This window comes from Chiloscyllium plagiosum, unplaced genomic scaffold (assembly GCF_037043375.1).
Source record: "Chiloscyllium plagiosum isolate Xiang-an unplaced genomic scaffold, Cpla_swu_hap1 HiC_scaffold_10, whole genome shotgun sequence".
Lineage (NCBI taxonomy): Eukaryota > Metazoa > Chordata > Chondrichthyes > Orectolobiformes > Hemiscylliidae > Chiloscyllium > Chiloscyllium plagiosum.
The window spans coordinates 15426762-15453815 of NW_028270148.1; the positions used below are offsets into that span (position 1 = coordinate 15426762).

At 43.7% G+C, this 27054-nt stretch overlaps 1 protein-coding gene and 1 long non-coding RNA gene across 2 annotated transcripts in view; one reads left to right on the forward strand and one right to left on the reverse strand.

The window, feature by feature from the left end:
- The window catches only part of LOC122552616 (thrombospondin-2-like), a 73896-nt gene extending 57161 nt beyond the window's left edge, over positions 1-16735 (reverse strand). The window contains exons 1-4 of the mRNA XM_043695381.2: positions 16449-16735; positions 15568-15736; positions 14891-15444; positions 14588-14666 (exon numbers count right to left, since the gene is read on the reverse strand). Coding sequence (XP_043551316.1) covers positions 14588-14666; positions 14891-15444; positions 15568-15640 — 706 coding nt within the window. The 5' untranslated portion in view covers positions 15641-15736; positions 16449-16735. The remainder of the gene's footprint in view (positions 1-14587; positions 14667-14890; positions 15445-15567; positions 15737-16448) is intronic.
- Positions 16736-19076: 2341 nt separating this feature from the next.
- LOC148148912 (uncharacterized) overlaps positions 19077-27054 on the forward strand; it is a 48717-nt gene continuing 40739 nt past the window's right edge. The window contains exon 1 of the long non-coding RNA XR_015758272.1: positions 19077-19127. This is a non-coding gene — a long non-coding RNA (uncharacterized LOC148148912). The remainder of the gene's footprint in view (positions 19128-27054) is intronic.

Here is a 27054-nt window from a genome sequence, read left to right on the forward strand (position 1 = left end):
GTGTAAAAAGTCACAGACTCAAAATGCCCACTAACAATGGGTTGTTCCAGTTGCAAGTCCATGCAGGTCCATACAACCAGCTAAATAATTCCCAGGATTGGTGATGCAAACAGTGTACAGACACCCAGCCTAAACCTGGGCTAATACTATGCGAAAGTGAGGACTGCAGATGCTGGAGATCAGAGTCAAGATTAGAGTGGTGCTGGAAAAGCACAGCAGGTCAGGCAGCATCCGAGGAGCAGGAAAATCGACTCGGCAAGCACCGAGCAACAATTTGGCATTAATTCGTTCAACGCACACCCCACGGCACATCTGCTTTCAAAGGTCTTCTTTATCACTGGGCTTCAACTCAGAATTGATTCAGCTCCCTACTCTTGGTCTGGTTGGTTAGCTCAGTAGGTTTGACAGCTGGTTTATAACATAGTGTGATACCAACAGCGTGGGTTCAATTCCCACACTAGCTGTGGTTACAATGAAGGACTCAACCTCTCCCCTTAACTGAGGTGTGCTGAGCCTCAGGTCAAACCACCACCAGTCATCTCTCTCTCAAATGAGTGAGGAGCCTTATGGTCTGGTGAGACTATGGTGACACTTGTCACTTTAGCTGATATTTCTGCCTGAGTGGGCAATAGAAACCCAGGCTACCCAATAATTTGCTAACTCCTCTCAAATTTTCCAAGGTTCGCCGAATTAGTTCTTACAGTTACGACTAGTTAAGACATGGCCTTTGAATGTGTCATGAATGAACGTCTATTTATACGGATACCCTGATATGGAACATGCATAGTTGTCATATCATCCTGAACATTCAGCAGGTACCATTTCATATTTGTTTAGCTCATGCAAAACTCAAACGATAGCTTCCACCTTCGCTCAGTTTAAAGAGATTAGTCTGCACTGGGGGATACTAAGGGAGGCAATGGCCTAGCGTTTTTATCATTAGTCTGTTAATTCAGAGATCAGTTAATGTACTCGGGACCTGGGTTCAAATTCCATCATAGGAGATGGAGGAATTTGAATTCAATTAAAAAATCCTGAATTATGAGTCCAATGATGACAAAATTATGAACAACATTATCAAAATGATATAGAGTCACAGAGAGATTCAGCATGGAAACAGATCCTTCGGTCCAACTCATCCATGCCAACCAGATAGTCCAGATAAATCCAGTCCCATTTGCAAGCATTTGGCCCTTTTCCCTCCAATCCCTTCCTATTCACATGCCCATCCAGATGCCTTTTAAATGTTGTCATTGTACCAGCCTCCTTCACTTCCTCTGAAAGCTCATTCGATACACGCACCACTCTCTGCGTGAAAATGTTGCCCCTTAGGTCCCTTTTAAATCTTTCCCCTCTCACCTTAAACCTATGCCCTCTCGTTTTGGACTCCACTACTGCAGGGAAAAGACCTCGTCGATTTACCCTATCTATGCCCCTCATGATTTTATAAATCTCTATAAGGTCACACCTCAGGCTCCGATGCTCCAGGGAAAACAGCCCCAACCTATTCAGTCTCTCCCTGTAGGTCAAACCCTCCGACCCTGATAGAGTCATAGAGTCATAGAGATGTACAGCATGGAAACAGACCCTTCGGTCCAACCTCTCCATGCTGACCAGATATCCCAACTCAATCTAGTCCCACCTGCCAGCACCCGGCCCATATCCCTCCAAACCCTTCCTATTCATATACCCATCCAAATGCCTCTTAAATGTTGTAATTGTACCAGCCTCCACTACTTCCTCTGGCAGCTCATTTCTTACACGTACCACCCTCTGCATGAAAAAGTTGCCCCTGAGGTCTCTTTTATATCTTTCCCCTCTCACCCCAAACCTATGCCCTCTAGTTCTGGACTCCCCAATCACAGGGAAAAGACTTTGTCTATTTACCCTATCCACGCCCCTCATAATTTTGTAAACCTCTATAAGGTCACCCCTCAGTCTCCGACACTCCAGGGAAAACAGCCCCAGCCTGTTCAGTCTCTCCCTAAAGCTCAAATCGTCCAACCCTGGCAACGTCATTGTAAATCTTTTCTGAACCCTTTCAAGTTTCACAACATCTTTCCGATAAGAACGAGACCTGAATTGCACGCAACAGTGGCCTAACCAATGTCCTGTACAGCCGCAACATGACCTCCCAACTCCTGTACTCAATACTCTGACCAATAAAGGAAAGCATACCAAACGCCTTCTTCACTATCCTATCTACCTGCGACTCCACTTTCAAGGAGCTATGAACCTGCACTCCAAGGTCTCTTTGTTCAGCAACACTCCCTAGGACCTTACCATTAAGTGTATAAGTCCTGCTAAGATTTGCTTTCCCAAAATGCAGCACCTCGCATTTATCGGAATTAAACTCCATCTGCCACTTCTCAGCCCATTGGCCCATTTGGTCCAGATCCTGTTGTAATCTGAGATAACCCTCTTCGCTGTCCACTACACCTCCAATTTTGGTGTCATCTGCAAACTTACTAACTGTACCTCTTATGCTCGCATCCAAATTATTTATGTAAATGACAAAAAGTCGAGGGCCCAGCACCAATCCTTGTGGCACTCCATTGGTCACAGGCCTCCAATCTGAAAAACAACGCTCCATTACCACCCTCTGTCTTCTATCTTTGAGCCAGTTCTGTATCCAAATGGCTAGCTCTCCCCTTATTCCATGAGATCTAACCTTGTTAATCAGTCTCCCATGGGGAACCTTGTCGAATGCCTTACTGAAGTCAATATAGATAACATCTACTGCTCTGCCCTCATCAATCTTCTTTGCTACTTCTTCAAAAAACTCAATCAAGTTTGTGAGACATGATTTCCCACGCACAAAGCCATGTTGACTATCCATAATCAGTCCTTGCCTTTCCAAATACATGTACATCCTGTCCCTCAGGATTCCCTCCAACAACTTGCCCACCACTGAGGTCAGGCTCACCGGTCTATAGTTCCCTGGCTTGTCTTTACCACCCTTCTTGAACAGTGGCACCACGTTTGCCAACCTCCAGTCTTCCGACACCTCACCTGTGACTATTGATGATACAAATATCTCAGCAAGAGGCCCAGCAATCACTTCTCTAGCTTCCCACAGATTTCTCGGGTACACCTGATCAGGTCCTGGGGATTTATCCACCTTTAACTGTTTCAAGACATCCAGCACTTCCTCCTCTGTAATCTGGATATTTTGCAAGATGTCACCATCTATTTTCTTACAGTCTATATCTTCTATATCCTTTTCCACAGTAAATACTGATGCAAAATATTCATTTAGTATCTCCCCCATTTTCTGTGGCTCCACACAAAGGCCGCCTTGCTGATCTTTGAGGGGCCCTATTCTCTCCCTAGTTACCCTTTTGTCCTTAATATATTTGTAAAAATCCTTTGGATCCTCCTTAATTCTATTTGCTAAAGCTATCTCATGTCCCCTTTTTTGCCCTCCTGATTTCCCTATTAAGTATACTCCTACTTCCTTTATACTGATATCCTAGTAAGTCTTTTCTAAACCCTTTGAAACCATGTTGACTATCCCGAATCAGTCCTTGCCTTTCCTATTACAGGGAGACCAGAATCGCACACAATATTCCAACGTGGCCTCACCAATCTCATAACATGTTGTTAGAATCCCATTTACAGGCAGTACCCAATCTATGCACATTCAACTTTGTCAGCCTAACGAATAACAATTGTAAGGATCCAATGTGTGAAGAATGCTTACAAACTGTCATTTTATACCACATGGTGTTCTGATGTGCGTTCAAATCGAAACTACGAACATACTCAGGAACCTGGGGATAGCCTGGGGAAATGACAACAATGCTAAATCATTCCAGAGATCTGTCCATCTCCCTATGATTCTTGAGAACATTACAATTTTAACTGTGGCAAGTGATAACATGACAGTTAGATGGTTGTTTCTGACCGGTGTGGACATGATGGGCTGAAGGGCCTTATACTGTGCTGCAGATCTTCACAACTCCATGACAATGACAATTCTCAGAATATCAGTGCGAATTGTTAATGTCAGAATGATACAGAATAGACAGACAAAATAGACACATGTCCACATAATATCTCAATGATAGCCTAGGAGATCATATTACAATATTACTGAGGAAATTAATACATACCAGGATGATAATCTGGTGTATTATTAATGTCAGAATGATATTCCACAGCTTGCCAATATTGCAATGATACCTGAGGGAATGATAATGTTGCAACTGTACCTAGAATCAGCTATTTCAGACTGAGATGAAGAGAAATATCTTCAGACAAAGAATTAAGAATCGTTGGTTTTCTCCACTCAGGAAGTGATGGGTGCCCTCTCACCCTGCCTTGTAGCTACCCTGACCAGGTCCACAGCAGTGATGTGTCTCACTGGTCTGTCTGTGCCACCTTCACATGTCCATGCTTGTACAACTGTGATACCTATCATCCAAATACACCTCGGTCACCCCCTCATTTAACCTGTCCTTCTGTCACCCACCAGAAAAGATCTCTGTTGCTTTCCAACTCTGGTCAAAAGGCTGAAACGCTGACATTTTCTTTACTGGATGTTGCTTTTGAGACTCTCTAACTCTTGGAAATTCAAACAGCGCTTTAGTTTAAACCTGTCTCTGGGCATCCACATTTCTGCTTTCTCTCCATGATCTTGACTATTGTAGTAAAGATTGCTGAGGCACACAGGACAGTGAACAGAAGGTGGCATCTTAGGAGTCTTTTACTTGTTACCAGATTGAGTTTTCTTGTTCTCAACACATCATTCATCTTCACAATCTAGCTTCTGACCCTTCCTGCGTTTTCCACTTTGTCATTGTGGGTGGCACGGTGGCACAGTGGTTAGCACTGCTGCCTCACAGCGCCAGAGACCCGGGTTCAATTCCCGACTCAGGCGACTGACTGTGTGGAGTTTGCACGTTCTCCCCGTGTCTGCGTGGGTTTCCTCCGGGTGCTCCGGTTTCCTCCCACAGTCCAAAGATGTGTGGGTCAGGTGAATTGGCCATGCTAAATTGCCCGTAGTGTTAGGTTAAAGGGGTAAATGTAGGGATATGGGTGGGTTGCGCTTCGGCGGGTCGGTGTGGACTTGTTGGGCCGAAGGGCCTGTTTCCACACTGTAAGTAATCTAATCTAATCTAATCTTTCTGTGGAGGATGCTCGCTCACTGAGTGCATGTTAGTCAGGGGTCGATAGAGTTTTGAACACCGAGGGAATAAAGGGATAATGGGGGTAGAGTATGAAGGAGATTTAGAGGTAGCTCAGCTTGATTGATAGAGCAGGCTTGAGGACTATATGGCATTCACTATTTCCTATGTTAGTTAAGAATATCACAGAAACATTTCAGGGAATTGGTGCGATTGCAATAATACAGCCTCCATAGCTTATAGAGTCCAGATCCAAAACAGACAACCACTTATAATGACCAGAAGGGCACCAGCTTATGATCTGTGAGTATTAGTTACCACAGTTGTCACCTACAGTTTAACAGCTCCATTTATTTTGGGCAGAAGGAGTTGTACTCCCTCATCCTCATGTCCCTCATGCCTATTCTTCCTATTGACCTCCTCTGCAGTGACCTGTGTGCTACTCTCAATCCTCTTGCCTAATTCACATTGCCACGGACTTTACAATGCCATCTCGTCAGGTACTAAAAGGGCCACAGCTTCTTCCCCCAGCAATCTTCACCATTTCTGTTCCTTTGGCATTTGTCAGCTTTGCTGAGATATTGAAGGAATTCTCCAATATCAGGTCTGAAAGCGGGTGTATTCGGTCTCTCGTGCTCTCTCTCACTATAACACACCAAATGCAAATTCAGATATCTTCACCGTCGTCAACCAGCTGGCAGAGAAAAGCATCAGCAATGGTGCTGTACACTGTGGATTGCAAATGCCTTTAATAACAAAAAAGGAAATATAACTTAAAGTGATAGCCTAATGGATTATAATTACTGTACCAGAATTGTACTTGACCCCAAGTTAATGTAAAACTATTAAAGCTGGCAAATTAGTTCATAACAATACTCTAGGGCAATGTAAATACTCTAATACTTTGTTAAAGAAATACATTTATCAATCTGTGTAGGTAGTAAATATTGTGTTAATGGCTGCATTGTTTCAGAAGGAGGCCAGTCTGTCCATTGCACCTGCACCAGTTTGTTAACTGAGCATCATTACCCAGTGGCTTACAATAACAGGGTGTTAATAGAACATGTTATACTAATGCGCAGAGGTTCAGACAACCTGCTTGTATTAAATTTATTTGTTCACAGGGTGTAGCTGTCGATGGTGCCCGTCCGAATTTCCAGAAAATGGTGACTAACCACCTTTTTGAACGACAGAGGAGCAAGCTGTTGCTGTGGTGAGACAGGTTCAAATCCCATCATGCTCTCTGCTGGAATTTGAATTCTGTTTGTAAATCTGGAATTAAAAGCTGGTTTTAGTCATGGCTGTTAGGTCAAAGCCCCAGAGCTCCTTTCTGAGCTACCTGGGTAAGAGTACTGCTGCAATGATTACCTCAATATCAAGGATTGATAACATTTACAAGAAGGCCAAGTATTTTTTTTAATACAACAAAAAATTTTCCTTTTGGCAGATAAAGTATTGGATTAATCAACTTAAATTCAACAAATGAGGATATCACTTGGCTTTGCGTTTACAAAATAAAGAAAACGGAGAATGCAAAGTCCAGGGCTACATGATGGAAGTCTTTACAATTTCCAAAGATTTGGACAGGGTGGTTAGAAGCACATGGTTTCCAGTTGCTGGGGGATGTAGAATGAGTGACCATAGATACGAGACTCAGAGTCGAGAACTGAGCATGGGAAATTAACTTTGAGGGTCAATGACTACATAGGCTCCACGGCAGTGCTTTACCCTCAGAAAATCTCCTTCTACTTTTAAAAAGTTTACACAAAGGAAATTGCTCTCCCTGTTATAGAAGCATCCCATTTTTCTATTGACCATACCCCTCCCAAAAAGGGGGCGACATAGGCCAGATGATGGACAGCCTTTGAGGTTATTACCTTTGGAACAGTCTGTGCTACACCCAACCACAGCAATCAGATATCGCCACTCGCAAGGATACTGTTCATTGAAGCTAGGTGTTTTGTTAACGTTCGGTGAACAAGACGTTTCCGAGGAGTAATATTCAATACAAAGAGGATGACACTGAACAACTAGCTCAGAGGCACTGTCCTCTAGAATTGAAGTCTCACTAGGCAGCAGCAATGTTCAGAGAATCAGGCCTGCTATGATTACAATCCAACCTCACATTTTACTTCAGTCTCCAAGAGCACAGCTTTGCTGGCTGGTTGCTCAGGAAGTCTCATGTCTGCACACGGCTCTATTCTCTTGGGCGTCAAGACCCCTAATTTGGGAATGCACTGTGTACACAAGAGTATGAGTTGCAATTCCAACATCACTGCATTGAAAACTTGGGTGTTCACAAAGCAGGTTCTGTCCACTTCATAAGATGATGAGACAAGTGCAAGTCCAAGGTATCCATCAAAAAGGTCAAAGTCCCACACAATGCCATCACCTCATCCAACTGGATTCTGACTGAATCTTTGCTGCTACAAAATTAGCTGAAGGACCTTTGTGAAGTTGTCCAGTCTCTGATGTTACAAGTTATTCCTGATGTCCAGAGTTACATTTGCCTCCATCTTTCTCAAATCCCAGATGTACTATTTTTCTCTTGCAGCCTGCAGGGATTTGTATAACTGCCCACCTACCCTGCCTGGTACGTCAGTATATGTGAACGCAGAAGTCCTGATAAGCCGGAACTCAAACTCGGCATTTGGAACACTGAACTCCCTCCTGAGCTTTTCCCAATATTGTCCGGATGCTTACAGAAATTACGATGATGTAAATGGTAATTGTGCTTTGGAAAACATATTAAGATTTGAAAAGCTTTGCATCTTGAATCTACCACTGCGTTGTAACTGCTCTAAATTGCCTGATCAGAATTGACCTGAATGCCTAATTCACTGCTTCCAAATCCATTTCTGACAGATTTATTATGAAATCCCTTCAGCAGTCCTGTTGTCTTCCCCAGCCCATGCGCCAACCCATCCACTGGACAGCGTTATCGCACACTCCTCCAGAATTCCCACACTGATCTGAAATCCAAAGGTGACTAAATGACTACGGATGGTGCTTCCATTGTCCTCAACCTTTACTTCCCTGGTATACATTAGACATATCCCACTGAGATAACATGATCTTGCCTGCTTTATAAAGTACAGCCTCCTTCCATTATTAGACTTTCCAATTTTCTCTGCATGACAACCTCTGCATTAATACCATTCTTGGGGGTCTGCATGGCTTCAATCGGAGAGAGCTGGAAACCAGCTAATAAACATTTATTAGTTGGATAGGTATGGAGGGATATGGACCAAACGCAAGCAAATGTGGCTAGTTTAGTTGTGAAAACTGGGCGGCATGGTCAAGTTGACCCAAAGGGCCTGTTTCCATGCTGTAGTTCTTGTTAACTCTTTGCAAGGTAGACTGCTGCAGGATTTTATTGCAATCTCTCTCTCTTAGGTTCTAGCTGCACGTGTATTGATATCATCAATGACGCACCTTAACAAGTAGTAGAATAGTGACCAAGCCCTTATCCTCCAGTATTTTCTTTAATGAGGACATGGGGATGATTCCTCAGGGAACCCTCTTCTTTACTTTCTTTTTCTTTCATGGAATGTGGGAGTCACTGGCAAGGGCCAGTATTCGTTCCCTGCCCCTAACAGCCCTTGAACAGAGTGAGTTTCTCCATCATTTCAGAGGGTAGTTAAGTGTTGACTCACACCACCCATTGCTATGGGTCTGGAGTTGTGTGTAAGCCAGACTGGGTATGGATAGCAGATTTCCTGCCTCAGAGAAAATCAGCGAAGCAGACAGGTCTTTATAACAAATCGATAGTTTAATGGTCCCCATTACAGAGACTAGCTTTATAATTCCAGACATAATTAATTGAATTTAAATTCCACCAGCTGTAATGGTGGGACTTTAACACATGTCCTCAGAGCATTTGCCTCTGGATTTCTGGTCCGGTGACATTTCCATTTGACCAGCAGATCCAGCACAGGATCATACTGGCCTGTTCCTGAGAGTCTTTACCCTTCCTCTGCAGCTGACCTTCCCACTGTTCATATCCTTGGGAAAGGGAGCGCAGAAATCTTAAGTTTCTGACTAATTTATTTCTTTATCGTGTTCTCTTCTGTACATTTTCTGTTCAGCTTGGTTCCCCACTGTGTGATGGATCTGAGTCAGGGAGATCACGTCAAACCAAGCTGGCTGTTTTTGAGGATGTTGCTAACAGCGTGGACGAGGTGGTCTGCACAGGCTGTCAAACTGGGTTTGCCAAAGGTCCTCTGCACAGGAGATGGCTGGGAAAAACACAAGGTTTCGAAATAATGCGGTGGCATGGGTCGTTATCTGGCTGGGAGAAGGGATGCCATTGTAATAGCCATCTCCAGTTGGGGCTTTGCCTCCATGTCATGAAGGCAGTTTTCCATTTATTAACCTTTTGAACTCAGCCGGCTCACACAGACAGCTCCCACGTAATGACACAGCGTGGGAGACTAACAACCGAGCAGGCTTTTTCTCGACCAGGCCTGAGCTCCAACAGAAGGCAGCCACTGTCTCACACTGCCACAACAAAACAGCTCCCATTTCACAGTTTGGTGAGGACATGTTCCAAGCGGGAATGTAAGCAACCTCCCTCAACCGCCCCCACCCTCCCCTCCGGGCACCAATGAGCCAAAAACCAAATTGCTGCTGATGCCCGCAGAGAATGACAATGAGTAATCGCTGTCAGCAAGTGGTGCCTTTTTCATTGGCACGTGTGCCTGCTGGGATCCTGCCAGCCACACTCGAGACAAACTGTGTAATGACTGCCAGCAGTGGTGGTTTCAAAGCTCTGCCTCACAGTGGGTTCCAACGTCGCCACCAAGCTCAGTTGCCTCAGCACACTGCTCAGCGTGAACGGGAACCGTGCGACGCTGAGTATGTCCTGGCGTGGAGCCGATCTCATGACCTTAGGTAAGACCTGACTGACCGGGAGAAAGTAGAAAACGCAAGGCTGCAGGGCGGGTTAAAGCTAAGGGGCCTGACAGACCATTTCACCCGCAACATCAATCTGCTCCCCCTTAGCTAAAGGGTATAACCTTACACGGGGACAGTATTTTTGAGTGAAAGAAATGAGGTTTGAGTAAATCCTTTGTGGGTGGCAGGGGGAGCTGAGGCAGATAGTCCTCCAACCTTTAAACAGTGTGTAGAATGAGCACATGGGGTGTTTGAACTGTCAAGGTTATGGGTCTCGTGTGGGGAAGTGGGACTAGTGTAGTAAACCTTTGGCAGTACAGACATGATGGGCCGAAGGGCCTCTGCTATATTGTCATGATGCTACGTACTACCATTAACTTGCTGCCAACGCTGCTCATTCTTCAGCTTTTCTTCAGAGCAGCCTTCCAGTTGCTGATCACCTTCTGACCTTTGTCTTCTCTAAGCTAGCCGAATTATTTATGTTCAATTGAAACAACAAAGGGGAGGGGGGGAGGCAGGCTTAGCATCACACCAGCTCTGGCACTGCACAGGGCTCCCTCGGTATTGGATGAAAGACCTAGACATCAAGTGCCTACGGTGGTGACTGAGGCAGGGCTATTTCAATTCAGAAGACCACAAGACATGGGAGACCATTCAGTCCATCGGATCAGCTCCACTTCTCAACAAGATCATGACTGATCTGATAATCCTCAATTTCCCTTGATTCCCTTTCTGATTTAAAAACCTCTCCGGCTTGAATATGCTTAATGACCTGGCCTCAACCGTTCTCTGCAATAGAGAATCGCTCTGACTCACCCCCCACATTCCTCCTCAGGCCTCTCTTCAGTAGGTCACCCCGTATTCTCAGATGATGCCCTATGGTCGTGGAAGTTTCCACCTCAGGGTAACAACCTTTCCTGCGACAACCCTGTCAAACCTCCTAAGAATCTTGTACATTTCAATAGAGGACATGGGAAAGGGGGAGTCACTCAAAATACAGCCACTAAGGAAAGAGCAGAGTCTGAATAAAATAAAAGGAAGGTAATGCCAGCAAATAAAAGGGAAGTCAATCTGTCAGCACCAGCCGCAGACTGATCAGACTCAGGAGGTTACTCCATCAGCAGTGAGCACACTTATTTCACTCCTTGTTACATTCAGGGATTTTCACTTAGATCGTTAAAATAGCAGAATGCTTCACCATGTCTGCAATCTAGTCATTAAACTCTAACCCTCACATTGTTTTGTTTTTATAAAGATTTGCAAATGAAGTAAAGATGATGTAAGAAAAACCTCAGTGAGTAGTTACAGTACTGCCTGGAAATATGCCAGAGGCATGTACAACTGAGGCATCGAGAGAGCACTGGATGGTTATTTGGATAGTAGTAGCATGCAGTAGGATGGGGAAAAGGCAGGAGATAAGCACTGGGTGATAAACCTATTGCAGGCATGATGGGCTGAATCTACACGATAATCATTCTGTTATTCTGGTGAATCTACTTTGCACCTCCCCTCTGGTCACTACATCCTCCTGAGGTACAATGCCCTGTGTACGGAATGAAGTGCAGTAATCCAGCAGCAGCCTAACCAGAGATCTATACAACTGGAGCATAACCTCCAATCCCTTCGGACCCCAGCCACCTTGAGAAGTAGTTCTGGTAACCATGATTTGGAGATGCCGGTGTTGGACTGGGGTGTACAAAGTTACAAATCACACGACACCATGTTATAGTCCAACTAGCTTTCAGAGCGCCGCTCCTTCATGAAGAGGTAGTGCTCTGAAAGCTAGTGCTTCCAATTAAACCTGTTGGACTATAACCTGGTGTTGTGTGATTTGTAACTTCCAGTAACCACTGCATTTTTTTTTCACATTGTCGTTAGTTTTAAATCATGTCTGCATTGGGACGGCTGTCCCTTCACAGTTCCTTACTCCCTCCCTTTAGAAAACACTTGACCTGTCTTTCTAAATACTGCAGATGCTGGAAGTCTGAAACAAAGACAAAACATTCCAGAAATGCTCAGCAGCTCAAGCAGCAACTGCGGAAACAGAAACAGAGTTCACACTTCAGTGCCATAATCCAGTGTTCTGGCAACAGGTCACCCATCTGAAACATTAATTCAGATTCTATGTTTCCCTCTCTCTTTCTCTGTGTTGCCTGCTCAAATCTTTTTTTGGAGTTAGAAATGATTCATAGAATCTCTACACAGTGTAGAAAGAGACTATCAGTCTGCATCAACCCTGCAAACAGCCTTCCCCCACAGTTAATCCAATTTGCCTGTATATCCCTGAACACTACAGGGCAATTTAGCACGGCCAACCCACCTAACCCAGCCATCTTTGTGCTCAGTGGGAGGAAACCCACACAGACACAGTAACAACATGCAAACTCCACAAAGACCAAAGTCACCCAATGCTGGGAATGAACCCTGGTGCACTGAGCCACTTGCTCAACCACTTGTAATGTGTTTCAAATGAAGATGGAGGCTAGTGTCTACTGGTAAGGAATTCAAAACGTTTCTCGGCGATGCACATTTCCTGCTGTCATAATGGTTTCGCAAGAAAGATTAACAAATATTTAAAAGGCTTGGGGATATCTGGAGACAGTTGGTGACTGATCTCCCTAATTTATTATTTTACTGTCTGGTACCTTACTTGTAGTAATTTGGCAGAAACATAACAAATATCAACGCAGATACAGCAACTGTTGTCATTGCTCCAAAAAGCAACAGTGGAACTATCTTTTCAACAAAATGACTCCAATGATGTCCAGTCTTTTAATGATAAGTATGAGAGTCTCTGAATAAAGGGAGCTAGGTTTGTCCACACTGGGAAAAGCAAAAGATATTCCTGAGGAGGAAAACGGTTCAAAGTTTTGAAATGATATCCACCTAAAAAGAGTGATTGGACCCGGGAACTAATAAAGGCTTAAGCTTTTGATAAAGTTTAACTCTCGGCATTAGGAATGCTGGAAACACTCAGCAGGTCAGGCAGCACCAGTGGAGTAAGCAACGCACGGACAAGAATTCCAGTCGGCAGAAATGGAGCTGAAATGCTAACACCAGCTGCCCTCTCTAACAGATTCCGACTTCAAACTTCCAGCATCTGCAGCCTATTGCTTTGCCTTTATGGAGTTGTCTGCCACCTAGCGCAGGGAATGGTTAAACCAATTTGGAAACCAAATAATACATGGTGTAAGTCCTGAGCCAGTTACAGGAATGATGATGGAGCTCCTCATTGTAAGGGGAGGTAGCTGATTGAAGTTTAAGCTGGTTCCTCCACAAAGCTCTGAATAAGGCCAGCAAAATGGAAAACAACATTTCCCCTACCATCACGTCATTTTGTCTTTTATTATTGGTCTTTGCTATTTCTGTCTGAAAATATTTTACTGATCTTGAACTAAAGCTATCCTGACAATATAAACTGTTCAGAGCTGTCCTCTACAATAGGTACATAGGACTGAAATACTCTTCTATATTCTGCTATTATCAATTAATATTTTGGTATAACTACAGTACTAACATTTTAGGGATAAACAATCCACATATTTTTTATTAAATCGTATTCCAATCCAACCACCAGGTCATCAAAGCAAATCAACCTTGAGAGACTTTAAAACAATCCACTTTGATAATACACATATATTCTAAGCTGGAGACAGCAGTTCCCTCTCTTTAGTTCTCCAACAATTCCCATAAATAATCCCCAACTTCGAAAGCATTTTCTAAATCCACTTGTTTGTTAAATGGAATTAAATGGGAAACTGTTGCTGTGATCTGTGATCAGCTCTCTGACTGGGGCCAAGGCAAACAGCTCCACTCAATCAGATGGCAGCCAATGCTCCCAATTACACCCTTGGATCGATCACCATAAGCGCAGCAGGGCACCATCCCATTGATTAATCTACTTTGCACCTCCCCTCTGGTCACTACATCCCTCTGAGGTACAATGTCTGGTGTATAGAGTGCAGTAATTCAGCAGCAGCCTAACCAGAGATCTACACAACTGGAACATAACTTGCAATCTCTTTAGACCCAGCCACCTTGAGAAGAAGTTTCAGTAACCACTGCATTTTTTTGTCACATTGCCTTTTGCTTTAAATCATGTCTGCATAATTTAATAGAGAACGCTTAACAGAGACCAATTGCATTTTGAGAACATAACAATAGTGATGGTGTAAACTACTTGGCCGACTAAGCCTGTTCCCCCATTCATTACGGTTCATCTTGTCCTTGCCTTTCCTGCTCACTCCATCAATTACTTGAAAGGACAAAGATCTGCCTCTCGCCATCCTAAGTGCATTCTGCTCTGGAGCATCCACAGCCTTCTGGGAGAGAGGATTCCGAAGCCACACAACCCTCTAAGTGTCAGTGGTCATCCCCTTACCCTGAGGCTGTGCCCCGTGCTGTACATTCTCCAGCTGGAGCTGGGGAACCTCTCAGTGCCCACCCTGTCAAGCCCCTTCGGAGTTCCAGTGCGTTCCCACTGCTGTGTTTCAACTCAAAAGCTGAGAAACAATTCGAAGCCACCTCTAGCACCCAGCAGCAGCCAAGAAATCAGACCTTACCTATCTGCAGACAGCCATTACTCTGGAGAATATCCACTATCGATGAGCCAAATATTAGGTGCATGTTCTGCAAGTAGCCCTGAGGACAGAATGGAAACACCTTTAATTTATAAGAGTTAGGACTGAGGTATTGAAAAAAGCAAATCCATTTCTCATTAAGGAATATCATTTTGGAAACCATTAGATAAAACATTGGAAATGACTGAATACTGTTAATTATATGAGTAGACACTTGGGCTGAAGAATCTAATTTCTCCAGCTTTGTCAGTGTTAGGTTGTCAGAAAAGGAGGTAGGATACATACCCTGAAGTTGCTGCCTGGTGTTAGTCCTTTAGCCACGTAGAGTTTGCCGTTGGTGGCACTAAGTTGCTCATAAATGGGGTCGTCTAGGATGAAGCTGTCCGCTAGCTCACAGTCCACATACAGGTTGGCATTCTCTCCATTCACATGGACAGTGATGTTCTTCCACTGGGAGTCAGCAATGTCCACATGGTGGAAGGAGGCCAGGTTCTGTGTGTTCTCCACCGAGTACTGCAAGTCCAGGCTGTTGTCCACGCCGTTAGAGACGATCTGCAGCTGGCGTTTGTAGCCCGGGCCCTGGATAAGCAGCAAGGTGCCCCGGGTCTTCCTGTCCTGTCTCAGAGTGGCCGTCAGGATGAAGCCCTCATGGTAGTTCATGAGGCGGAGCAGGGCCTGAAGCTGGTCCCCAGAGGCAGCCGGGATCTTGTCGAACCGGGAGAAGCGGAAAGCCGGTTTGCGGGGGTCGGGGCCTCGGAACAGCTTCACTCCCGGAGTCTGTCTGTTCACATTGCTGATGGCGAACAGGTCAAAGACAGCTTTCTCATCCCGAGGAACAGCTGGAGGGACACAGGGGGAACAGGAAGGAAAAGAAGGGCAAATTAGTGAGACCCAACAATAATGTAACCATGAGGGAGGGGAATGAGCTCAGGGGAGAGGGTGGGGAGCTGGGGGACACTTACCCAGGGGCTGACTCCTGACCCCCAGTGCCAACAGGACAGGCAGCAAGGCCAGCATCCCATTGCTCAGTAACATCAGGCTGGCCAGCAGGAGGACAGGGCACCTTCACAAAGCAGTCTCAATCCGAGTCCCCCCCTTTCACAACGTCCCACACCACTCCGGATTGCCCGCCTGTTTAAAGTGAACAGCAACATTTAATGGCAGGAAAACAATCCGCATCACTAACCCGCGAATCCGACTCAATTCCACACTGGGGGAGACTTGCAACACACACACCGACACACACTCTCTGTCTCACACCCACACTCTCTCTCACACCCACACTCTCTCTCTCACACACAGTCTCTCTCACACACACTCTCACACACACACTCTCTCACACACACACTCTCTCTCACACACACACAGTCTCTCTCACACTCACACAGTCTCTCTCTCACACACACACTCTCTCACACACACACACACAGTCTCTCTCACACACACTCTCTCACACTCTCTCACACAGACACACTCTCTCACACACTCTCACACAGTCTCTCTCTCACACACATTCTCTCACACACACACACACTCTCTCACACACACTCTCTCTCTCACACACACTCTCTCTCACACACACTCTCTCTCACACTCTCACACACTCTCACACACAATCTCTCTCTCACACACTCTCTCACACAGTCTCTCTCTCTCACACACTCTCTCACACACAGTCTCTCTCTCACACACACACACTCTCTCACACACAGTCTCTCTCACACAGACACACACAGACAAAGCTCGCGTGTACCTTTGTTTTCGAAGCAAAGTTTGTATTTAAAAGAAAGTTGCAGTATTATTATTTTTTAAAAGTATGTCATGCGAATAAATATTGTCTCACCTTGCGTCGGAGCTCAGCAGCAACTTTGTCCCGTCTCTCTCTCTCTCCAGTTGTAGCCCAGTCACTGGTTTGGGGGAGAGGGAAGGGAAGGTGGGAGAAGGGGATGGGGAAAAGTCTTGCTATCCGGACAATGCTGGGACAGCCTGAGCTACTGCTGTTGCTGCTGCTGTCTGTTCAACAGCGTGTACTGGCGGAATCGTCCCTCCGGCCTGCCCTTTATATAGACTGAGGGGAGGCTGCTGTCAATCAGGCTGGTTGGGGAGCTGGGGAGGGGGTGGTGGAGGAAATGCAGCTCATTCATTCTTTCAGGACAAGTTACATAATCCGTCTGCCCTGCAGAAACCCCAGGCTTTTCGCTCCTGCAGCCTCCCCTCCCCCGTGGGTGTGGGGAAATCCAGGCTCCTGTTAACCCTCACCTTCTCCTCTTAACCCCCCCCCTCCCCTAAACACCTCATATTAAAAAAAATCCACTCAGTTTTCACTTGGAGTGGAGTGGAGGAGGGACTGAGCTACCCCCAATCCCCCACGCCACACTTACCTCGTCTGTGAAATGTAGACAGTCTGATGGATAAGTGTAGCTGTTGTCATATTTTAATATCACAAAAAAAACATAGCAAGCCGCTCCGGATCGAGCAGAGCACACGGTTTCACCACGTGGAGAGAAAAAACAAGTTTAATGTGAGCTCTCCCTTTTGCCTGGGGGATTTTGACGGTGGGTTCAGAGCTATGAACACACACCCTGCTTCTTGGGTGCCCAGTGGTCACAAATCACCTTGTTCCCCGCGAAAGTGCATTTATTTTGTTTGCTGCTGGCTTGAATAAAAACAAAATCAGTAAAAAAATGTACACAGCTTGACATCCCAGCGATTTTCCGTCCTCAAAATTACAGCGCTGTCAATGTGAAGGCTGGACTCTCTCCCAGTCTCAGTCCATTTATAAAGCGCTTTACCAGTCAATGTTTATGTAAGTTAATGTCGTATTAATATAATAGGTTGAAACCCCAAATTTGTGCTCCCCATTCAATAACCGCCGAGCAGAGGCCTTGTAGGTTGTGTGAATAAATGTTGAAACTGTGCTCCCCCTCCGTTCTCACGCTTTGGTGTGTTTCACCCACACTGGGTTCCTGGAGATCAGTCAATTGGACACTGGGTTATCTGCATTCCCAGCGATTGTCTCCATTAACGCAGCTACCAATACACCCTCACAGGTCTCCCCCTGATAGAAACAATTCCAAGCCGCTGCGAAATGGGTTCAGTTTCTTCATTCGTTCGGACAGCTCCTGCTCTGCCTCACGCGCTGACCCTCACCTTAATTAGGGTAACATCCCGACTGGACTGGCATCCCGACTGGATTAATCTATCTACTGGATTAGCACATACAGTGGATTAACTCTTCCACTGGATCAGCATCCCCACTGGGTCCATGTGTTCACTGGATTAACTCTACAACTAGAAACTCATCTCCACTGGATTCGCCTCTCTACTGGATTAAGTCATCCACTAGATTACCAGATCCACTGGATTAACTACATAACTGGATAAGCATCTCCACTGGAATATTTTACTAACAGGATTAGCATTTCCACCAGATCAGATTATCCACTGAGAATAACATCTGGAATGAATTAACACACCACCTGGATTTCACCTGTTTTGGATTAATTTGCCTGGATTAACCCCTCTACTGGATTAACATCTTCACTGGATTAGTTTCTCCACTGGATTACCACCCCCTACTGGATTAACCCTTCCACTGGATTATCACACTCACTGGTTTCAACAACCTCATTGGATTAACTCATCTACTGGATTATCATCTTCACTGGATGATCACCTCTGTTGACCATTGCACAAAGTACAGTTGTTTCAAAGTGATAATATAGTTCAATAAGCAGTCAATAATATTTCTCAGTGTAAATCCAGTATCCATCCTGCCCCATTGTATGTATAGGAATTCCTTCCACTCTGCAGTCTACTTTGACAACTCAAAGTTGTTTATTTATGTAGGTGCTTAAACATTTTGAATCACCCAAACTTTAGAATAAACCAATTAAAACAACATGCCAATCTGTAAATGTTATATTAATGTATTATTAAATATTTTGCTTGAAGCAACTTTGATGAGACGGGTGTCTGTATAATTCCATTCCTGCTTCACTTATGTTATAACCTCCAACGTTTGCGGTTTATAAATGAGGAATGACATCGTATCAGGAAATGACCCCTCACAGTGAGGTAAACCTAACTCAGACATACAGAAAATACACAGATGAGGAATTAAAACCCAATCAGTCCTTTCCAAATGTTATGCTTCACTCGATTCAGTTGGCTACTGAGGGCAATTGTTTAATCACAAAGAGATCAGCAGTCAAGAGAGCATTGCTTGGTTCAGGGAGTTAACTCTTGTTGAGTGGGAAACAAAACAACTCCTGTTTCTGACTCGAGTGACAGAACAGGTTTGGAATGTATTATTTTCTACGCAATCAGCACGTCATATTTGCTGCATCAGGACAATGTTCTGCAAACAGCTGAAACCTCCCACTTTCATATTTCTGTAATGTCTGGTGTGGGGGAGAGTGGAGGGCAACAAATTCTGTCTGTCAAGGTATGAGGCTGAGGAATTCAACACTTGGCACCCAGCTCCCAGCATCAAAGCGTCCCATCGTCAGGTACCGCACAGGTCAGGCACCAAACCATTTTCCCTCATTGCATTCCTAGCAACACACCCCAGCAGCACACCACATGCAGTGCCAGTGTGAATGTTACAGTTCCCACAGGAGCGTTCTTTATGAGGTGTATTGCTAGCTCGGTGCCAATTTGTTCTGAATTATGGGATAGTTTCACACTGTGGAACTTTGCCCGCGAGGAGGACTGGATGAAGTGTTATGCAGGCTTGTCTTCCTTAAGTTAGCAGGGAAAGAAAATGCTTCAATCCCTCAATAAAAGAGGGGTGTGAGAACGGACTCAAACGTCTTTGAAATTCTTACACGGTTTGCACAGGTAGATGCAGAGAGGGTATTTTCCCGTGTGTGTGTAGGGGGGGGGGGGGGGGGGAACCATAATGACTCTTCACAAATACAAGACGCTAATACATCCTGAACGGAATTCGGGAGAAATGTAAGGCGGAGGCGAGGAGACATTTATCCAAAGGGTTGTGAAATTTTGAAATTTGCTGCAACAGAAGGCAATGAATTCTCACTGGGTTGAATATAGTCAAGGCAGAAATCAATTGAGTTTGAGATGCAAAGGGAATTAAGGATTTGGGAATAAAGGGAGGAGGTACAGCTGAGGTAGAAAGATCGACCTTGTTGAATTATGAGATAGGCTTGAAGGGCCAAATGGCCTCGTCTAGCTCTGGTGTGTGTGCAGTTGTGGCCTCCTTATCATCAGAAAGATATACCCACCACAGAGAGAATCCAGCAGATGTTCACCAGTTTAATTCCTGAGAGGAAGAGATCATCCTTTGAGGATGGATTAAATAGATGGTTGCCTTTATTTTCTACGTTGAGAAGAATGAGAGATGATCTCGCAGAAGCAAACAAATTTCTAACAGGGCTTGCCTAAGGTGGATTTAGAACGGTGTGTTCCCCCTGTCTGGGAGCAGAGTCAGTCTAGAATCAGACAACAGAGTCTCAGAATAGACGTAGGCTATTTGGCATGGTGGTTAGCACTGCTGCCTCACAGCACCAGGGTCCCAGGTTTGATTCCAGCCTCGGGTGACTGTCTGTGTAGAGTTGCACATCCTCCCCGTGTCTGCGTGGGTTTCCTCCGGGTGCTCCGGTTTCCTCCCATAATCACAAAGATGCGTAGGTCAGGTGAATTGGCCATGCTAAATTGTCCATAGTTGTTAGTTGCATTAGTCCAAGTGGGGTGGGTTACTCTTTGGAGGGGTGGGTTGGGCCGAAGGGCCTGTTTCCACACTGTAGGGAATCTAATCTGAAACAAAACTGAGATGAGGTAGAATATTGTCTCAGATGGTGGTGAGTCTGTAGCATTCTGTACAACAGAGGACACTGGAGGCTCAGTCATTGAGTGTATTAAAGACAACCATTGATAGATTTATACATATTAAAAAGGGATATCAGATTGTATAGGAAAATGGCATTAAGACAGAAGACGAGCCATGATTTTATTGAATAGTGGAACATACCTTCTCCAACTCTAAGTTCCTTTGTCCTTATTTCTTCTGTTCTCTTGCCTCTTTTTTTATCCCTGAGAAAGTTTAGAATCTGGAACTTGGTGCCACATGGAGCAGTGAAGACAAACAGCATAAAGGTGCTTCAGAGAAACTAGACAACATCTACAGGAGAAACGGACTAGGTAGATGGAGTGAGACAGGAGGAGGTCCAAGTGGGGGAATAACATTGGCAGAAATCAGTTTGACTAAATTCAAAATATTAACAGGAAAATAAAGGATAAATGAAGATACACTATTGCCACTGGTTGTCAATTCTAGAACTAGGGGCATAGTCTGAGATTCAGGATCAGACCGTTCAGGAGAGATGTTAGGAAGCACTTCTACATACAAAAGATTGGAGAGGTTTGGAATTCTCTGGCAGTGAATGTTGGATCAGTTGTTAATTTTAAGCCTGAGATCGATACATCACAGTTAAGCAGAGATAGTAAACCATATGGGCCAAAGGCAGGTATATGGAGTTAGGTCACAGATCAGCCATGATCTGATTAAAAGTTGGAACAGGCTCAAGGGGCTGAATGGCCTACTCCTGTCCCTATGAATGGCCCAATTCTGTACTTAAATTCGAAGTAATCCATCAGACTGGGCTAGACTTCAACCTGTGCCCCAGAAGTTAAAAAGAAGGAAGCCAGCAAATAGTCTGTGACTCAGTTTCCATCTCCACTCATCTATGAAGTCAACCCAGGTTACCCACTCGACAGAATAACACATTCTAGAGCTGACTGGGACATTCTGGCTTAGACCTGTGTATCATAACCATATGGACCAAGATCAGAATTATGTTCGACTGTGTGAAAAATTAATCACAGCTCCGTGTTACACTTCAGCTGTTTCTACATGGAGGTAACTTTGAGTTAGTCAGCTTCATAAATAATGATAAGAGATCTTGATGAGAACATTCTGATTACAACTCTCTGTCAGATGAGTTATCTATAAAATGGCAAAGTGGGAAAAAATTCCATTCGTAAATCCTGTTCTCCTCCTGCTTCTCTCTTTTTAGATCAAGCCAACAATGATTTATCCTGGGTGTCTGAAATATGAAGCAATAAAATATTTTATCAGCTCCAGCCAATTGTGGCTCCATTAAAGAACATTCTACAGGAAGCCATTTGAGTAAACAGATTCATAATTCTTAGAGCTCTAGTTCAAAATTTCTCAATCACTATCAGATACGCGTATGAAGTTCAGCTAGCCTTAATGGTACTTTGTTTTCTTTAGCTTTTATGGCAATTGGGTCATTTACTATTAATATGATGTTAATAAACTACAGTTACTGAGGGTAAACAATAGTGAAAGAAAATAAAGGGGAAAAGTTTCAAAACTTAGCAAAGAAGTTTGTCTGGGCTTCAAGCTTGACATTGCAAATAGGCCAAGAGCAGAACGTTACTGAATATCAATAGCAGTGTTTAAAATTTGGAAACAGAGAGCACACAGAGTGGTTGAGTTGCAATAGCAGAGTTATCTTTGGGGGTAAACATGTATGAGATAAATCCATGAAGGAGAAAGAAGTAAGATACAGAGGCGTCCCAATTGTCCAGCATTCGGTTATCCGAATTTTGGATGATCCGAACAAGATCGTAAGGTCCCGATGCTTGGCAAAACTCTGTTATCCAGCATTCGCTTATCCGAACATTCGATTATCCGAACAAAATACTTCCTGCACGTGCTATTCAGATAATCGAGGTTCCTCTGTACGTTGATAGGGCGAGGTTAGTGAGGGCAGGAGGGAACTTCTGTGAGCATAAACAATAGCCTGGACCTGTTGGGCTGAATGTACTGTAAAATGATTTGTAATTCTGCATAATATTAACAAAACAACCAACATTGCAAGTTCTTTGACAGAGTTATTCAATTAGTCTACCCCCCTGCACATTCCTTCGATTTCTCCTCTACACTTTTCTTTATTTGTTCGTGGAATGAGGGCATCACTGGCAAAGCTAGCACTTATTGCCAATCCTAATTGTCTTTGAACCAAATGGCTTGCTAAGCATTTCAGAGGGCAGTTAAGAGTCAACCACACTACTGTGGGTCTGGAGTTATATACCAGCCAGATGAGGTAAGGACAGCAGATTACCTCCTCAAAAAGACTTAAGTGAACCAGATGTTTTTTTTTAAACACCAATCACAATCATGACTAATTTTGCATTTAGGATTTAGTAATTGGATTGATGTCCCATCAATTCCCCGATCGGATTTGAACCCACGTCTCTGGAGAGGACAATTTTGTTCTCAATATGCAATTCCCTTTTGAATATTATGATTGAAGGTCCTCCTGTTACCCTTTCAGGAAGTGCACCCCTGATCATCACCATTCACTCGGCAAAAAATCTATTCGTTAAACTATTGCTCCTTCCCATTACTCACCCTGATTTTTATTGTCAATTACTCATGACCTTGGGTTACCAACTCACCTATCAATGGAAACAGTTTCTCCATTTCTTCTTCATGAAAGTCCAATGTAATTTTGAATGTTTCTATGATAACTCTATCTAGCTTCTCTCCTTCAAGGAGAACAAACCCAGCTTCTTCTGTCAAGAAAGAGTGGATGCTGCGCTATGTTCTGGTCCTGTCCGCTGTCACAATGCCAGACAGTGTTAACTGAAATGTCTTGGATCAATTCACTGCCAACAACCTTCTTATTGATATCAGTCTATGTTACTGATATCAGATGAGGAGTGATACCCGAACAGTGTCTTTGGCAGAAGAGAGGCTCAATTGTCATGAGCAGAATAGGTTTGTTACAGCTCTCTTAATATTGCTGAGAAAGGGCACATTCTGTCAAATTTAGTTTTTGTCTTGTATTCCTCAGGACAATTCACAAAAACAGCAATAAAGAGGAAAACTAGCAGTTATATTGAGAGAGAGGAAGTTGGCAAGTGAACTCTATACAGTAGACGTGTTACCATTGAGTGTGCACCAGTTAATGATGATTGACTGTTAATTGCCAGGTTTTGTTTAGATTTCAAACCAGGCACGTTGACACTGATTGGTCTGAAAAATGATCCTATTTTATTGAATTGATGCACATGTGAAGACAGGGATTGTTGGCATTTAGTGACAGAGCAATAATACTGCAACCTGCTTTATTTCAGTTGGATACAAAGTCAAAATAAAAGCAGAATGCTAGAAATCTTATATATTGAATAAAAAACATGAAACGTTGGGAGCACTCAACAGGCCCTGCAGCATTTAAAAGAGACAAGTTTCTATTTCAGGCAGGAAATTCCTTTGGATATAATTATACTTGGGATACCCAAAGGATGTGCTTCTTTGACAATAGTTTCTGTTTCAATGTCCTTTTATTACACATTAGGAATAACAATGAGTATCTGGAGAGATAAATAATGTTCATTCTCTTGATAGGCTGTCTCAGTTGCAAATTGACCCCTTTCTGTCATGTTGAACTGAGAAGGATAGAATGAATGCGTAATCCCACATTTAATTGCCAAGAGGTTAAATCATTTTATAGACGCTGCACTTAAGTGATAATGACACTAGAAGTGAGACTGCACTTGTGACCTGAACTGTTGACCTCCTGCTGAACAGCACTGGCTAACCAGTGCTCGTGAAACATTGCATAGAAATTTCCTGGATGATCAGCTGCTTACAGACCCTTTGCACCAATACTTGTGTCACGGTCTATATAAATGAGGATACCCAGGAATATTGGGTGATGGATGAAGCACTTTTGTCTTAAAGATGTCACAGTCAAATTGAGGAAGCTGTGGGCCACAGTTTATTGCTTTGTTTCAGTGACATTAGTGATAATCTGCAGTTGACAGCAAGCTGTCTTTAGTGTAACTTGGAGGTAAACATGTATGAGATGCTCTTTTTTTCACAAAGGTGCTAATCTGACATTTCCAGCGGTACATTTCACATAAAGAACATGTTATTAATATTATCTGAGTGTTAGGCAGCGTGCGCTTCCATCCAAGGAGAAGGCTAGGGACTAACCACAGAGCTGTCTGGCAGCAATAAAATGAGGACCATATTTATTTCCCCACCATAGCGATGATTTATTGTTAAGAGGATAGTGAACATTCTTTAGCTTTACCACATTCCCCACACTTCTTAAAATTTCCTGGTATTCTGGTGAATCAAATATTTCTCAAACATGGACTGTGTTTAATTGTCTAATGGCTAGATTCCCAATCCAGTGGGACAACATGTAAAAATTGGTAATGACTCCAATGTCTTGTACATTTGAAAGGAGAAATCTGGTATGAGCAGTACATCATTTCCATGTATTATTGTGTTTTTTAAACTGTCTTCTCCATCTCAGTATGAGGTTACTGTAACACTGAGAATACGATTATGTTCTCCTGGTCCAAAGACCAGGTTTGCCTAGAAATAGCGAAAACGTTAAAGCTACCATACGTATTTATCAATTTTTCACAAAGTGTTGTATATCCTATTTTGCGTGAAATTTCAGAATTGTTTGATTGTCGGACTCATCGTATAACCTATGTCTGGTTGTTTGTATCAAATATCTTGTCTCTCCAGCTGTTCACCACAAGCAACTGTACCCAACCAATCTGAGCTCACACAACTCACAAAAGTGTGTCTAATTTTGATTGTGATTCTGCAAACATGCAACATTTTCTGATTAGTGCTGAAAGTGTAAGGTATTACACTGGCAACCAGTTTAAGATTGTCAGTTAGGCTCATGTATATACTTGTGTGTACTGGACACTTACTACATTAATGCACAGCGCCTCACTCTTTACAGACAGAAAGAATATGTTGTAAGCATTACCTTGTTACAACTCAACAAAATAGGGATGGTTGTTTGCTGTTCTTGTGTTAGACCAGTCAGAGACAAGGTGCCCGGTTTAAAATTTAAACAAAACTTGGCACTTAGTTATCAATTAGTGTTAATGGTAAATGCTCCATGGTGACAGCTCAATCAGAGTCCACTAGTTTACCAATCAGCACGCTTCTCTCATGCTGTGTAAGTGTTGGTTTCCCCCTCAGATTGGTTTTCTTGTGAATTGTCCTGATGAGTGCAACCAATAAGCTTCACCGAAATGTGTCTTTTATCAGCAATACCCAAGTTCAGTATTGCCAAATAAGTGTAAATATTAAGGGGTTTAGCATCTATGAAAATGGATATAGTATTCGGCCCAGACAGCATGTCTCTGCTTGAAGAAGGGGCTGAGGTAGCACAGACTTTGACCATCACTTTCTAATCCTCTCTAGAAACAGGTGTGATATAGGAAACCACTAACCTGTGCTATTGTTTAAAGAGGGAATCAAGAATAGATCGAAAAATCACAGGCCTGTCAATCTAACCCTGTTTTCATTTAGAGTGACACTGATTAATCTAGGAAAATCCCATAGAAGTGTTTAGGCAATGGTGGGGTCTGACCAGCTTTAATTACATTTTCTTTGATGAGATTACAATGGGATCCATGAGGAGAGCAGGTTCGATTTCAGGAAATCTCTTAACAAGGTCATGATGTAGTCTGGTCAAAACCCATCCCATCCAAAAGTAAGTAAGAAACTGGATCTAAAATTAGGGAGCAATGGATAATAGTTAACAAGTGTTCTTTTTTGCTGTTTACTGAGTGGATGTACAGAATACCGGGTCCTAAAAGTTTTACGTGTTTGTGTCATGATTTTACTTCAATGTACCAGTAAGATGCTCTCAGGTAATACAGAACTTGATAGAGAAAAAGAAAGTTGCGTGATTGCAGAAAGATATCAGTGACCTAGTCAGATAGACAGAATGATGACAAATGGATTCACCTTGAACAAGTGTGAAGTAACCCACCTGGGGAAGGTTATCAATACCTAGTGAATGGTAATATACTAAGGGGCATAACGGAATGGAGGAAGCTTGGAATATGTGGGCATAGATTCGTAAAGATTGGAGGACAGATATGGTGGTCAAGGAAGAACACAGTATATTTGCCTTTATAAGTCCAGATATAGAACATAAGATGGATTGGAAGGCCCTTGTGACACAGGGGCAATATCCATATCTGTGAGCCAGGAGGCCCGGGTTCAAATCCCACCTGCTCCAGAGGTACAGAAAAACATCTCTGAGCAGATCAATTAGCAATATTTATGAGGTAGTTTGAGGGGGGCGGTGTCGGGGTTGGTGAGCTTGGATTCCTAGATGTAGTTCTGAATAATGCCAACACAAGTGGGTCAATTCTCATTCCAGTTAAGGTGAACCTGGGACCTACCAGCTCACTGTGGCCATGAGAGTGGAAGGTAATGGGGAAAATAAGCACCACTGACTAACGCTGCTAAGAAAACAGCTCGGGATGAAGCATCAGCAAACAATGAACCAAGGGCCTGTCTGTGGGGATGACACGAGTAAATAAACAAGAAAACAGGAGCAGGGAGGTTACAAGAATGTAGGAACACGGAGGTCGTTGTAGAACAATATCATAATTAGACAATA